Below are 16,140 nucleotides of genomic sequence, written 5' to 3'. Positions count from 1 at the left end.
ATCTTTTAAAAAAATCCTGCAAGGGGCAGAGGGTGCCTAGGTGGCTTAGTCAGTTAAGGGTCTGCCTTGGGCTCAGGTCATGATCCCAGGGTCCTGGGATGGAGCCCTGTGTCAGGTTCCCCACTCAGGGTGGGGCGGGGGCGGGGCAAGAGAGTCTGCTTCTTCCTCTCCCTCTGCCCCTCATGCTCTGCCCCCACCCCCAATGAATAAATAAATATATATTAACGATTTTATTTATTTATTCATGGCAGGGGCAGGGGGGCAGATGCTCAACTGCTGAGCCACCCAGGCATCCCAAATGAAAAAATCTAAAAAAAAATTCCTGCAAGGACAAGATCTTGAAGTTCTGTGTTCCCTCCACTGGGTCACATCATAAAGTAAAACAATGTTTTAACCAAGTAGATTCTAAAATAGGGTAGGTATTATTTTAAAATAAAATCATCAACCATTCTTTTTAAGTTAGTGGGGATTAACTTGCACGTGTAATAAGCATCTATCTTCTAGTAAGACATTAAAACAAGCTGGGAAAATTACTGGTGGCCTGTTTGTACACACTTTAAAAAAGGATAACTCTGTGTAGCATATATCCTCAACAGTGTTGATCCCGGTGTGTGCTAGAACATCTGTGTACTTTTAACTCTGATAAGCCAAACCAAGCCCTTAAAAACTAAATAACCAGGGAGTTTTCACAGTAAATACCTGAGTTCTTTAGTCCTTGCACTCCTAGTAAGAATGAAGCTCACACTAATATTACGCTCAAGTTTTTTTTTTAATTGTACCTTATTTTTTAAAGACTTTATTTATTTATTCATAAGAAACACACAGAGAGAGGCAGACACAGGCAGAGGGAAAGGCAGGTTCCCTACAGTGAGCCCGATGCAGGACTCAATCCCAGGACCCCAGGATCATGCCCTGAGCATGATCAACCACTGAGCCACCCAGGTGCCCCTTTATTGTATTCAATTCTTATTATGAGCTTGTGGTTATTACTTGAAAAAGGGAAAAACAAGACAAAATCAGTAACTGAGGTAAGTCTTCATTTCTAAGTATTGAGGCAAATGGTTTTTCTTTAATGCTAGATCAAATCTAAAAGAACGCTCTAAATTACTTTTCCCCCAAGACTTATGTGCTCTCAAAAGAATTTCCCAGCTTTATCATGTCTTTATACTATCCTGGCAGAATAGAAAGCAGTCAGGGGTGCAACCAGAAACTAGGAATATGGTCCTAGTCTTTCTATAGCTAGGTATGTAGCCACTTTCTCAATTTGTCTATCTAAGATGATGATCTTTTAGATCTAAAGATACTAGACCTTACCAAAGGCTGTTACAAATTACTATTTTAATAGTGAATAGAGAGGAAACAAGTGGGGTTTTTAAGTGTTTGGATTTTTTTTTTTTTTATTCCCTTCCAGTCCCTGGATTTATTAGTGCTTTAGTTCTTAGGAGAACCGTTACTTTCACCATTCTCCACACTCCTCAGAGAAAGTACCAGGACTGAGAATACTGTTTTTCCATTTATATATCAGAAGGGGGAAAAGTTCTGGCTGGTTGTCTGGCTGGTTCTGGCTGGTTGTCACATAATAGACTGTTCCATGCCTAATATTTGAAGCCATTCTTAATAGTTTTTGAATTATGTACTGGTCTTTCTTTGAGACTTCTTTTCTCTTAAAACGTCTGCTAATTAAATGACTTTCAGAGACTTAGAATATTAGTCCTGATTGTCTGGAGAAAAGGTGCCACGGGATCAACTTAACTAGCACATTTAAAAAAAAATATGGTTTTGACTCCATGTAAATCAAATGCACTAGTTACACTGATCCCCTGGCACCATTATGACTGTTACTTAGATATACATGCAATGTGACTATTCCATAAATGTGAGTAATGGATATTCACCACATGGGAGGCTCTGCACTAAGTGATGTAGATGTGTTTGTTCTTTTAATATTTGATTTAGATTTTTTAAAAGATTTTATTTATTTATTCATGAGAGACAGAGAGAGAGAGAGAGGCAGAGATACAGAGGGAGAAGTAGGCCCTCTGTGGGGAGTCTGACGCAGAACTCAATCTCAGGACCCTGGGATCATAACCTGAGCTGAAGGCAGACACTGAGCCACGCAGGAACCCTGATTTTGGTAGATATTCTTATTCTCATTTTATACATGAAACAACTGAGGTCCAGTGAGGTTACATAATAAGATTCTAATTTAACTGGTCTGGAGTAAAGGCCAGATTATTTTTCTTCTTCTTAAAGTGATGATAAAATGTTTTAAAAAATTAAGATCAACTCCAGTCCTAAATGTAAAAGCTAAAATTATCAATGTCCTAAAGGAAAACAACTTGACTAGGGGCAGACAAATCAGTAACAGAAGAGGACACAGGTAATAGCAATGGCCATAAAAACTGGATGAATTATACTTCACCAAAATTCTAAACATTCAGTATATCAAGACACATTCATGAAAGCAAATAGGGAAGCCATGCACTGAAAGAAAATATTTGCAAAACATAAATCTAACGAATGACTGGTATCCAGGATACATATACACAATTCCTACTTCTCAACAAAAAGACAAACCGATTTCTTTTAATGTACAAGAAACATGAACAAGACATTCCACAAAGGAAGATACACAAGTGGCCAATAAACACACGAAAATGTCTTTAAGAGTATCACTGGTTGTCAAGGAAATGCAAATCAAAACGGTAAGAGCTACCACTACATGCACACCAGAAATGCTAAAGTCAAAACAAAACAATCACACATGTTGATAGGAACATGGAGCAACCAAAACTCTCATACATTGCTAGTGAGAATGGAAAATGATACAATCACTTTGGAAAAGGTCTGGCAATTTTTTATAAGACTAAACCTACAGCCACCATACGATTCATCAGTTCCTTTCATCTACCCAAGAGAAATAAGAACATTTATATTACATTCCTATAAAGCTCTGAAATAAGGAAAAGTAACCTGTGACAGGAAAAAATTTAAACAGTTATTGCCTCCAGGGGGTTGGAGAGGAGACAGAGAAGGGACATAAGGAAACTTTCCAAAGTGAAGTAATAGCCTGATCCAAATGGGGGTTTGGGTTACAAAGATGAATGAACTTGTTAAAAGTCGCTGAGGTGCAGCTATTATGGGAAACAGTATGTAGATTTCTCAAAAAATTAAAACTAGAACTGCTCTATATATTCTAGCAATATCCCATTTCTAGGTATATATCCAAAGGAAATAAAGCCACTGTCCTGAAGAAGTATCTGCACTCCCATGTTCACAGCAGCATTATTCAAAGTAGCCAAGACATGAAAACATCTTAAGTGTCCACGAACAGCTGAACAGGTAAAGAAAATATTATTCAGAGTTAAAAAAAGAAGGAAATCCCACCATTTACAACAACAGGGATGGACCTTGAGGGCAACATGTTAAAGGAAATAAGCCAGGCAAAGACCACTTTTACATGATCTCACTTCTTTATGGAATTCAGAAATGGTAACTCATAATAACAGAGAGTAGAACAGTGCTTCCCCGGGGATGGAGGGTAGGGGAGAGGGGGAGATGTTAAAAGGAACAAACCCTCAGGAGACAAATAAATGCTGAAGACCTGATGTACAGCAGGATGACTACAGTTACTAATAATGTACTGTATACATGAAATTTGCTAGGAAAGTAAATCTCAAGTGTTCTTACCACCTCCACAAAAAAGTAACTGGGAGGTGATAGATACTTTGGTCTCATTGTGGTTAGCATTTCACAATGTAGGTCTATCAAAGCATCATCTTGTACACTTTGAATATGTACTATTTTTGTCAATTATAACTCAATAAAGCTGAGGGAAAAGTCACTGAATGGTAGCCTTCACACCGTGCATTTCACGGTGTATAGATTTTATAAAAAATAAAAAACTATGAACACATGAATTCTAAGTATTTGGGGGGTAAAAGTGGATTGTTAATCGAATTCAGCAATTAGACGGACAGGTGTGTAGAAAAAAGATGGACAGATGCACATGTGTGTAACAAAGCAAATATAATAAGGTAATGGTAGAATCGAGGTGGTGGGTGTTCACTGTATAGCTCTTCCAACTTCCCTGTGTTTCAGCATCTTCTCAATAAAACACTGGGGGAAAATGCCCTACTGGCTCTCTTCACCAACAATTATACTAGATAGGGAATATACAGGTACAGAGAGAGGTGTAATCATTATGTAAAATATATATATATATTATATATTTGTATATGTATATTCTATAAATATATATGTATATAGATATAAAAACAACTATGCACTTTCTATCTTACTACTACACCTTAAGGAATGTTTGATATTGTCAAAATACTAGTTCTTTAATTTTAATAACTTACTCATTAAATTGTTGTCTATAAGACACAAGGCATTCTGCTATGTGCCTTGGAAAATAACAGCTCACATTCTGAACACCTAATATTGCCAACTGTTTAATCCATTTGTGTGTGATAATTTATTTAAGAATCTAAGCATGTGATAGCAAGCTGTTTCACAGTTCGAAATTATAATAATTTTCAATACTTGTGCATGAACGATAATAGTTTTCTGATTTGGATTCTATAAGTATAATCACTTTTATCCTTGAAAGGCGAAAAAACTTTTTTGGCTTGATGATCAAGTACTTGAGAGCAAACTATAGCAGACGAAAGAAAGGATGTTCCCTTAAGGTTTAGCATCTTGGGGAGTTACTCTGATTTTTTAATTTGTGGGTACATTTTATGACCCACAGAAAAAATAAGGTGTCAGGGCTTTATTTTATCTAAATCTCTTTGGGGAGAGACTGCAACTATCAGTATTTTCGTGGACCTCAATTAACCTTTTGGATAACAGGGTGACCAAGATTATACATTTTATGATCACTCTTTCTTTGCTAGTGCCAAGAAATATCCCAGGATTTCTTCCTACTTTAAAAACAAAACCTAGGGGCGCCTGGGGGCTCAGTGGTTGACTGTCTAATCTTTAAAAAATCTAAATTTTACACTGGTCATCTATGAAGACCTTAGAACTAACAAATATTCACTGGTATCCATTCACCCATTGTGAATATTCACAAAGTGAATATCACTTTGTCAAATATTCACTGGTATCCATTCACCCATTGTGAATATTCACAAAGTGAATATCACTTTGTCATCACAAAGCTCCTCTCATCCAAGAGTCATATTTATTGAAGGTATGCTGAATGGAAGCAGAAGGTTAAGGTGAAGAGTTTGTGACAAATGCAGCAGACTACTAAAGAGACCTCTGTGATGCCAGAGTCACACACACAGCTGTAGGAAGTGACCTAACGCACCACTCATAGTTCACAGAAAAGAGTGTTGTGATGTCTTGCCCAGGGATGACTTTTTAGAGATGGGAGAGGGGAAAGCACTTCAGGACAGGATGTTTCACAGCACACGCTGTGGGGCTGTCCACCGAGGCAGACAGAGAGGGACACTGATGATGGCCTGTCTGCCACCACCTTGCTTCTGTGTAAGTCACTGGCTATTGAAGTAGGTGCCCCTAGGTTGGCTCAGGTCATGAACCCGGGGTCCTGGGATTGAGTCCTGCATTGGGATCCCCACAGGAAGCCTGCTTCTCCCTCTGCCTATGTCTCTGCCTCCCTCTGTGTCTCTCATGCATAAATAAATAAGATCTTTTTTTTTTTTTTTTTAAGCAGGTACATGGAGAGAGAGAACAAAGTAACAGGGAACATTTTTGAGAGTAGGGTCTAAGTACAATCTCAAGTCTGTGATTTAGCAGCTGAGTACCTTGGACTACACTTCTCTACCAATCAGAGCCTGCATTCCCTCAGCAGTTTAACAAGGATAAAACCACCCATTTCACAGAATTGTTGGGAATATGAAACAAGATCACATGTATAAAAAAATTCAATTCAGAGCCGAGTGTACAGTAACCACTTTAAGTGTCTCTCTCTCTTGCTCCCCTTTTACTTTCATATGCAAACTCTTAGCTTTACAAATGCTAGGGAAAACATTTATTGCTAAACCTCTCCTGGTCACAAACAACTTTGGTAAAGTAGAAAAAACTAAGGGGAAGAGCCCACTGGATCTCGTCCCAGGCCATGAGACATTGTCGTGTGTGCACCAAGAGATGACACTGCATCCACCATTTCTGGTTGTTCTTAGCCACTCGGGTATGAAATGTGGGTAAAAGTTGATTTGGGGAGTATGCTTCAACTCTTAATGATTTTATCTGTCTAGTCATCCTGAAAAAACTGCCAAATCTAGCAGCAGCTATTCGTAAGAACAATCTCCTAAATGCTTTTGGCAGTTTGAGTAAGAGGCAAAATACAGGAAATCTGAATTCTCTTTAGCTAGGAAAATCACTCAGTTTAGTGACCAGAAATAACTACCATTCTGCAGAGATGGCAGCATCTAGGGACAAGCTGTCATGCACCTAGGAGGGAGCACACAACTATTTCTTAATGAAGACTTGGCAATTTCAAAACAACTTTTGGCTATGAAAAATTTCAAACACACATAAATTTTTAACAATCCTCATGTATCCATAACCCAGTTTCAGTGATTGTCAGTGATTTGATTTTAAAGCTGGAACTAAGATATTATCTAATCTGTTTATCTGAGACACAAGTAATAGATTCTGAGAGACATGCCCCTTCAGAATGGTATTCCCCTTGGAGGTGGGTGAAGGTTCAGAAGTCTTTACAATGGAAACCTCAAAATCACAGTGGAAATTACCCAAATTCTATTATTAAAAAAAAAAAAAAATCATGGTTTCCCTCTTCCTAGATAACCTTAGAGAAGGACACAACTTCCCACGGTGCAGATTTTTTACTTTACAGAACCCACTGAATCAATTCGCTATGAGTAACAATGACAGGAATCCTGAAATTCAATAAATTTTTCCAAGAACATCTGAAAGACAGCACAAGAAAAAGGAACAAGATGGGAAATAGTAAGGGGAGGCCAAATGGGAACATGGGAGCTAATGGACAAAAATGAAAACAAAGTGTTTGAGGGAACATTAACAGAGGCTTTTAATATGTTCTAGCCCAGAATCCCAGGACATCAAAGCCTCTCCCATAACTTAAACATAGCATCCTCACAGGGTCTTGGAGAACCTCCTCACCCACTAGGCCCAACTGTCCTTATCACTTCTCCAGGGTCATCATGAAGCTTTCATAAAGGCATCTTCACAGCTGCTGTGTTGCTGCTCTTTCACCCCCTCAAGATTAAGACAACCACGTGTGGCACATGACAGACTACCACTTGCTGATTCTGCTGTGGAAAAGCCCACGGTTCTTCTCAGGAGACAAAACAGAACTTGCTGCAACTAGATACAAACGTAAGCAGAAGAAAGCAAACCACCCCTATCCCCACCCCCTTAGAAAGCCTCAAATTGTATGAAAACACAAGGTGACTCATGCGCATGCGCTTGGCTTTTCATTGGAAGACGACAGTCTGGGTTCCCCAGCAGAGATCTAGAAAGTTCCAATTAAGCAGGCTAGAGGAGGAGGAGTAACATCACCAAGCTCGGCAGTGAGTTCCAGGCCTAAACACATTAATCAGAAATGACTCTAAGGTTAGTTTACACACATGACGTATTACAGTCTGAGCTCTGGTCCCTTCCTGCCCACTGACAAGTATTCACCCTCATCTGACTTAATTCACACCAAAGGAACTCCCATTTCTTTAGGATTCAAAACCTGCATGTAACCAGCCATGACTCTACAGAAGATAAAGTGGCCCATGTCTTTTTCTAAGCCTCAGTAACCTGGAGCTCCCTTCTCCAAAAAGGAGGACATACTCTTCTCTATGATCATACAGAGCTGGAGAGATGTTCAGTATGGCTAGCAGGAGTTGTATAGTGAAGTGGACAGTACCTTGGGAAAGATGATGCTGTCTACCTCTTCAATGGGTGAGTGAAAGAGGTCAGAGTCACTTCCAGATTCTCTTTTGAGGACAGCTTGTTTTGAGGCACACTCTCTGCTTAGTCCAACATCTAGGAAGTTCTCACATTCTGAAAAAGAAAATGACCAATATGCAAAAAAAAATTTACTTTTTTTTCCATTCCAGCAATTGGCCTTTTAAGTCAACCAACTAACCTCCCCTCCCTCCTTCCAGTATTAAGAAGCTATAAAGGATACAGTCAGATTAGTAACTCAACTCTGGTATTCCAATTCCAGGGTGATTGTTACTATAGAACAGCCACGAATTTGCCATGTACAAAAAGATAAAATAGTAATTTAGAGCCATTATTCCATCTACATTTAGGTATTTAAGTGGTAATCTTTTTCTCTTGGGAGTTGGAAAATATATATATATATACATTTTGCTACTAAAATCAGAAGTCCTTTGTTAGGAAACTATGAGATAGGGAAACCCTATGTTCTTTCTGGAAACTTGTTACCTAGCCAAATATTGGATTAAAAAAGGAGGGGGAGGAAAATCTAATAAAAATATCAGTGTATTACACTTATGGGTTCTAGTGAGTAATAACAGAAATACAATTGTTTAACTTCTACCTTAAAGAGATTTGACATTGGGGGAATAATGGACTAAAGAAAAATATATCATCTAGAATCTATCTTCAGTTCAGTAACTAGCACAGGGACTCTGGTAAATCAAACAGAGGAAGCCTGGACAGAAATGTTAGGCCATATATCAAGGAATTCTAACACTTAGTACACTGAAATTAGCAAGGTATTTAACCCATTCTCTCCTATTAGTTCTGTAAACAAAAGGGACATATGACCTGGTAACAACAGAATTAAAAATATCTGTATGTGGTAAAACCAAGAGCCCAAAGAAAGTCGTTTAGTAGGTAGATATCAATCTCCTTTGTGAAGTCTGGAGGGTGAAGCATTTCCATTCCAGTTAGCATTTTTATATGGAATTCAAACAGACATATATCAACTCTGCAGGGGATACTAAGTGACAAGGGACACAATGGACACAAGGGATATGGTCACCTAGCAGTTCTTGAGAACTCTACCCAGAAGTTTTGGTTGAAAGCAGATTCAAGAGGAGCTGACAATACGGGGTAATATCAAAACAAAAAACATTGGTGGTTTTAGACACTATTAATAGACAGCATACCCAAGTCCAAAATGGGGACAGTCTTGCCATTACGTGACAGCTAGACCGCACCCAAAGGATTATGTTTGTCCCTAGGTAACATTTAAATTAAAACACTGACAAACAGAAATGTATGCATGGTGATGAGGTCACAACAGTGGAAACACCTGAGATCCAAGTGGTTTGCACAGGAGCTTGTGCCGTTCCAGGGGCAGAACAAAAAGGCCACTGAGTGGAAGCCACAGAGCTTTGCTCTAACTAGGCTTCTGGGCAATGGGTTGGCAGTTTTATAAAGTAACCACTGTCACTTCACCAGAAGGGGTGGAAAAAGGCTGAATGACTTTGTCAAGAGGTTTCAGAAAAGATGTATACAGAGAAGGGAAGTGCAGATTAGATAACCCGCAATGTCTCTCTTAACTCTCAGGGTCTATGTTCGGACAGTAACTGTGCATGTGTGGGATGAGAGATAATGAGAAGTAGTTTTTCCTATCTGAACTAGCTAATTCTTGATCATTAATAAAGTATTTGCCCTGTATTAGCTGGGAATCTTAGAGGAAGAGTCAAAGAAGCATTGCATTGGTATATAGGTCATGCATGAATTGCCTGTCCATAAAATCACATCTTCTGTCAGATAGGTATTTGACTAGGTACTGGGAGATTAGCCACATAAAATGAGATATTTAGTGTTTGTGTATGTGTGTGGCGTAGTTTACAACCTTGTAGAAAAGGACATATTAAGAGACAATTTCAAGACAGAACTACACAAAAGATGCCACCAGCAGCAAGGCAGGGACCAGAGATTAATCTGAAAACGTTTCAATTAAAGAAAAAACAAATGATCTTAGTCCATTTCAATCTTGGTCAAACTATTTGAGTGTTCTGTTCAATGGGAATAGCCCTGCCTTTAAAAGCCTGGAAATCATGGGTATTCTGGACTACCCCCTGCCTCCCCCACCCCAATTTCGCAGAGTACGTACTAATCTAGGTGGAGTTCGTGGGTGTGACCTTTCTACTTCTCCCCCTTTCCCCACTTGGAAAAAATTAAAAACTCTGTTTCATGGTTGAGGGGAAAACAGGGTGCTGGCCAAGAAAAGAAAGAGCTGTCACAGCAACTATGCTGAGCTGCTGGCTGTCCAGCTGGCAGTCCAACAAACCACGTCCAAATTCCAGACTGGAAAACAAACCAACTCAAGACATTCTAATGGAAAATTCACAGGGAAGATCCAGACACAGCCATGGTAGGAACAGCTCACCCAGAAAATAAATTCGAGCCAGCACTACAAGGGATCACAAGTCAAGCTGGGCTAAGACTCTGCTGTGTGATATAATCCTAAGTGTTGAGTGTGTGTGTGTGTGTGTGTGTGTGTGTGTGTGTAGAACAGTATGAAAATTGGGAACAAGGGGGGGGAATGACCATGAGCCACTGTGAAACCCCACAAACGGAGGGGCCCTATAAGACTCGTCCTCCCTAAAGCTCATCTCCCCCTGTGGCATGTCTTCTTGCAGGCCCTCTTCCTAATGAACCAAGGGCAGCAACACAGGAAGGTGTAAGCAAGAACAATGAGCACTCACAGGGTTTGGAGTCAGAACTGTCTGGCTTAAATCTAGATCTGCCTACTTTTAGTAGAAAGATCCCAGGCAAGAAGTCATTTAACCCTTAAAAGTCTTCATTTCCACACCAGTGAAATGGGATGATTAGTATTTCCCTAAAATAGTTGGGAGTGACAGAAAGAATTTATACAAACAGTAACAGAACTCTGCCCTTCGCACACAGCAGGTGTGATAAACACACCTAATGAAGTTACGACTTCATTATTAACCGGCACTGTGATTTAACAACTATCTGGTAAGGACATTACCTTGACGTGGGCCAGCCCTGCTTTATGACTCCTGTATAAATCTGCCTATAAACTTTTGTGTCCTGAGACATTAGCTTCTTTAAAAGCTAGCAAAAAATGCCATTTTAAAGATGCTCTCTAGTCATTTGGGTCTAAAATTACACATTTGCAAATGAATTATAGCAGGTAAAGGTAGGAAAGGTGACCAGCAGTGCCCAATGGGGTTTGCTAAGCCATGCTAATCATACTGTATTTGTATTTATTTGTAGTTAGAAAAGTTTGTATTTATCCAGAATGGAAGACTATCCATAGTGATTTTAAAACACATTACCTTACTTGGTTTTACACAATTCTCTCTTGAGCCATGTTTATATAACGCAAATGAAATCTCCAAGATCCAAAGGACTCAGAATTCACCAAAAAACTGACCTATGATAAAAAAAACTCAGATCTGAAGCTCCAAAGCATAATCCAGATCTTAGATGTTGCTACACAGAGAGTTTAAAAACAAACAAACAAACAAACAACAACTCACTCTAAAAAGACCAAAGCAGTTCTGCTTGGGGTTTGGAGCATGGAAAGGAGGTGTCAACAAAATTGAAGAGGATGTCCTCAGGAAAATGCTCAGGGATTCAAAATTCATTTCTTTAAACGAGTAAATTAAACTTGAGCATGAGAAGAAACTTCCCACATTTAACCTTTACAACCTTTACAGTTTCACTGCTTGGGTGGTTGGGAGTAATTATACTTTCAGAAAATGCCCCAAACAGCTCCAGGAACCAAGATATGGTAAGTAGTATACTTTTAAGTAGAAGATTCTAGGGGGCAGGGTGGGGTGAAAGGGTCAGCTACATCTGTGAGGAGACTCAATCTTACAACGTGCTGAGCCCTAAACACAACTACAGCATAATATTCTCTATTAGAGAGAAAACTAGGGAAGAACACTTCGTATTTGTCTCCAACACTTCCTGGGAAGTAAAGTCTGAGAGCCGAAAATCAGCAGGAAACCCCTGGAGATAAAGGATTTGGACAGTTGTCTTTAAGTTTAATATAAAGGCAGGACATCCACAGCTAAACTGTTTCTATAAGATCAGTCACTGAAGACTCAGTCATTTTAAACCAGGTCAGTAAAACTTGTGAAGGTAAACAGAGGTATTGCTCAGTCAAGTCAACTCAAGGGCCCAGGGTACACATTACCACCAGGCACAGAGCCTGAGTGGTATGCACCATGTCATTCAGGCAATACCCCCTAGTGAGGAGAGTTAGTGATGCAAGACAATGGAGTGCACAGACATTAGGGAACTTTCTTTATATCACTGAAAATTAGTGGCTACACCTGGGTAAAAAGTTAGGCATCTTTATTACCCATAAGTCATATGCTGTGTCATTAAGAAGCCATGTCTGAGCAGCTGACCCTCCCCTGTTGCTACTAATACCTCATGGATGCTTCAGGAAAGGCTCAATTGCTGATGATACTTCCAAAGTTTCTGGTTCTCAATCATACTGTGCAGTGGAATTGCCAAAAGAGCTTTCAAAGATTCTGAGGCCCAGCTCACACCTCAGACCCAGTGAAATCAGTCTCTGGGAGCAGGACCCAGGCAGCAGATTTCTAAAGCTCCTCAGATAATTTCAATGTGCAGCCAAAATTGAGGGCCACAGGTTTACTTCTTATTAATAAATATTTATAGTTTTACCGGACTGGAGAAACCATGATCATACGCATGTGCACAGCATAAATGCCTTCACAGAAGTGGTAAGTCAGAAAGCCACAGGTGATGACTCACTACTAAGATGAAATTTAGGTAATTATATAACTCTACTCATTCTCAGTTGAGACAAAATGCCTACAAGCCCAAATCACATATACTCCTCTTCTGACTTACTGCATGGCCCGGGAAGGAAGGACACATCTCCGAAAAACAGTCTGTAATTAGAAGGGGGCTACAGTGCAAAAATAGATACTTTAAAAGCAGTTCTTCAAACAACTGGAAGCTGGAAGATCCCTACTTACCTGGGCTTTGTGCAGCAGCCAAAAGAGACGTTGCATCAGGGCATGGCTTTATCGTACACCAGCTTTCTCGGTTTATCTGAAGGAAAAAAAGAAGAGATTGACTTTCAGACAGTGAAGTAATGTGTGATGATTTTATAGCTGCTGCAACTGCATCTATTAGCAACATTCCTACCTTTTTCTTTAATACGTTATTGTAAAGCAAGTAAAATTATGACAACAAAAAAATCCTTTTCACTATATAATCAAGGCACACTACATTCAATTAAGGCTCCAATAAAAGCAACAGAAAAAAATAAAGAGGAAGACCTGGTGCAAGCCAAAGGTGAAATTAAAAAAAAAAAATGCCATGCATCAAAGATAAAATACTATTTTATCTCTTTGAAATTAAAAAAAACAAAAACAAAAATAATTTCTATTTATCCCAGAGTTACTATCCGCTGGGGATCAGGTTAAGAATTCCATGGAATAAAAAAAAAAAAAAAGAATTCCATGGAATTAATTATGAATTTAATGCCCACAATAGCTATAGTAAGTCTGTTCTGTATTACCTTTATCCAAAGAATAACTATGCTCAGCAGGGTTGCTGAGGTAGTAAATGACAGGACTGGCAAATGGAAAACAAGTCTATGGGGATCTGAAGCACATTAAGAAGAGAACACTCCCTTAAAATAATTAAGAACAAATTCAGCCTTTACAGCTCTCAGTAAGCTTATTAACATCATAACCATCTGCTTTCATTAAATTTAAAATAATATAATTTTTCAATTTACCATGAGATTTCAACAGTCCTCTCCCCATAATTGATAAAATAGACAGAGAATGAGTAAGGACACACAAAACCTGAAAAATATTACCAACCACTTTGATCCAACCAATACATACGGAGCAATTCACCCAACAATAGCAGAATAAACATTCTTTTTGAGTACACACGGACCATTCACCAAGACACACCATATTCTGTGGCATAAAAGAAGTCTCATATTTGAGGATTAAAATCTTATTACATACACACTCTGACCACAATGATATCAAAATGAGAAACCGAAATAAGAAGTTACCTGGAAAAACCGCAAAGATTTAAAAAAACAAAACAAAACAAAACAATACAATACACAAAAACTTATTAAAAAATCCATGAATCAAAGAAGAAACCTTCAGGAATCATTGTAGTTAAGTTAAATATCAGAAAAATATCTCAAACTCAAAAATTCAAACATCACATGTAAAAATTTGTGAGACAAGGCTAAAACAATGTTTAGAGCAAAATTTATAACATTAAATGCCTATATAAAAAAAGAAAGGTCTCAAACCAATAATCTAAGCTTCTACCTTAAGAAACTAGAAACGAGGACAGACGATCTCGAGGCAAATAGGATAAAGAAAACAAAGAATAGATATCAATGAAATAGAAAACAGAAAAATAAAATCAATGAACCCAAAAAGCTGGTTCCCTGAAGAGATAGATCAATGAATGGTATCAGTAAAATTCTAGCTAGACTGACCAAGAACGAAAGTTAAAAATTACCAGTATCAGGAATTAAGACAGATCCTACAGACACTGGAAGGATAACAAAGGGATACTGTGAACATTACTGTAACAGATTCAACAAGTTGGAATAAATGGAAACATTTCATGGAAAACACAAACTACCAAAATTTGCTCAAGAAGATAAAGAAAATCTGAATACCCTTATTCTATCAAAGACACTGAATTAAAAACTTTCCTATAAGGAAATCTCCAGGCCCAAAAGGCTTTAGTGGTGAACGCCATCAATCATTTAAAGAAATAATACCAATTCTACACAAATTCTTGCACAAAATAGAAGAGGACGGAACAACATACAGCTCATTTTTTATGAGTCCAGCATCACCTTGACACCAAAACTAGACAATTGTAAGAAAACTATAAATCAATAACCCTCAGGAACTGAGATGTGAAATCCTAAACAAAAACTAAGATATGGAATCCAGCCAGCAACACAGAAAAAAGATCAAGTTGTCATGACCAAGTTCATCCCAGGAATGTTGAACAAAATCAATCTATTAACAGACCAAAAACTCCACAAATTAATAATTATCAAGGAATATAGGAAACTGTCTGGCAAAATTCAATATCTATTCATGATAAAACTCCTAGAACATTGGAAACAGAAAGGAAATTCCTCAGCCTGAATAAAGGGTATCTATTTAAAACAAAAACACCTACAAGTTAACATCACATTTAATGGCTAGAGACTAAATGCTTTTGCTCTGAGATCAAGAACAAGGCAAGAATGTCCATTCTCCACACTTTTATTCAATACTGTATGAGTTTCTAGCCAATATAGTAAAGCAGAAAAAGAAATAAAACTGCACAGGTTTGGAAAGGAAGCAGTAAAACTTTATTCATAGACATGAGCATGATTGCCTATGTAGAAAATCTTAAGGAATCTACAAAAATACTGCTAGAATAAGTCAGTTTAGCAAAGTTGCAAGATACATATACATAAAAAAACACTAGTTCTGTGTAGTAGCAGTGAATAATTTTTAAAAATTAAAAATAAAAGTAATGCCTTTTACAAAAGCATTAATTTAAAATAATTGAGAAAGCATGACAAGACTTGTACTCTAAAAACTAAAAAACATGATGAGGAAAATTAAAGCACGCTTAAATACACAGAGACATTATGTTTATACATCAGAAAATTCAGTCCTGTTAAGTTGTGAATTCTCCCCAATCACTACTTGATTCTAAGATTTACTATAAAAGGTACAATCAACAAGCCAGTGTGGTACTGGTATAAAGACAGACATACAGATCAGTGGAACAAGAGAGAATCCACAGACCTTCACAGATATGGCCTACTGATATCTTACAAAAAAGCCTAGTGGTATTCCACTGCTTCTCCCTCTCCTCTCCACTCATGCTCTCTCTCACTATCTCTGTCTTTCTCTCTGTCTCTGTCTTTTTCCAATAAGATAAACAAATCTTTAAAAAGGCAGGGGCACCTGGGTGGTTCAGTCAGTTAAGCCTTTGGCTCAGATCATGATCTCAGGGTCCTGGGATCAAGCCCCACGTGGGATTCCCTGCTCAGCAGGAAGCCTGCTTCTCCTCTCTGCTCATGCTCTCTCACACTACCTCTTTCTCTCTCTCCAATAAAATAAATGAATGAAAGAAAGAAATAAAGAAAAAAAGAAAGAAAGAAAGAGAAAAAAAGAAAAAAAAGAAAAAAGAAAAAAG

General features: G+C 38.2%; 1 protein-coding gene across 11 annotated transcripts in view; it reads right to left on the bottom strand.

Annotated features, from left to right (window-relative positions):
• The window catches only part of AKAP13 (A-kinase anchoring protein 13), a 323,293-nt gene that overhangs the window by 80,986 nt on the left and 226,167 nt on the right, over positions 1-16,140 (bottom strand). For all 11 annotated transcript variants that reach the window (XM_072737237.1, XM_072737235.1, XM_072737236.1 and 8 more), the window contains 2 exons: positions 12,918-12,993; positions 7,874-8,010 (listed from right to left, as the gene is read on the bottom strand). In XM_072737237.1, the coding sequence (XP_072593338.1) occupies positions 7,874-8,010; positions 12,918-12,993 (213 nt within the window). The remainder of the gene's footprint in view (positions 1-7,873; positions 8,011-12,917; positions 12,994-16,140) is intronic.

This window comes from Vulpes vulpes, chromosome 14 (genome assembly GCF_048418805.1).
Source record: "Vulpes vulpes isolate BD-2025 chromosome 14, VulVul3, whole genome shotgun sequence".
Lineage (NCBI taxonomy): Eukaryota > Metazoa > Chordata > Mammalia > Carnivora > Canidae > Vulpes > Vulpes vulpes.
Note: the sequence above shows the minus strand (reverse complement) of the source record. Positions and strands in the feature narration are given on the sequence as shown.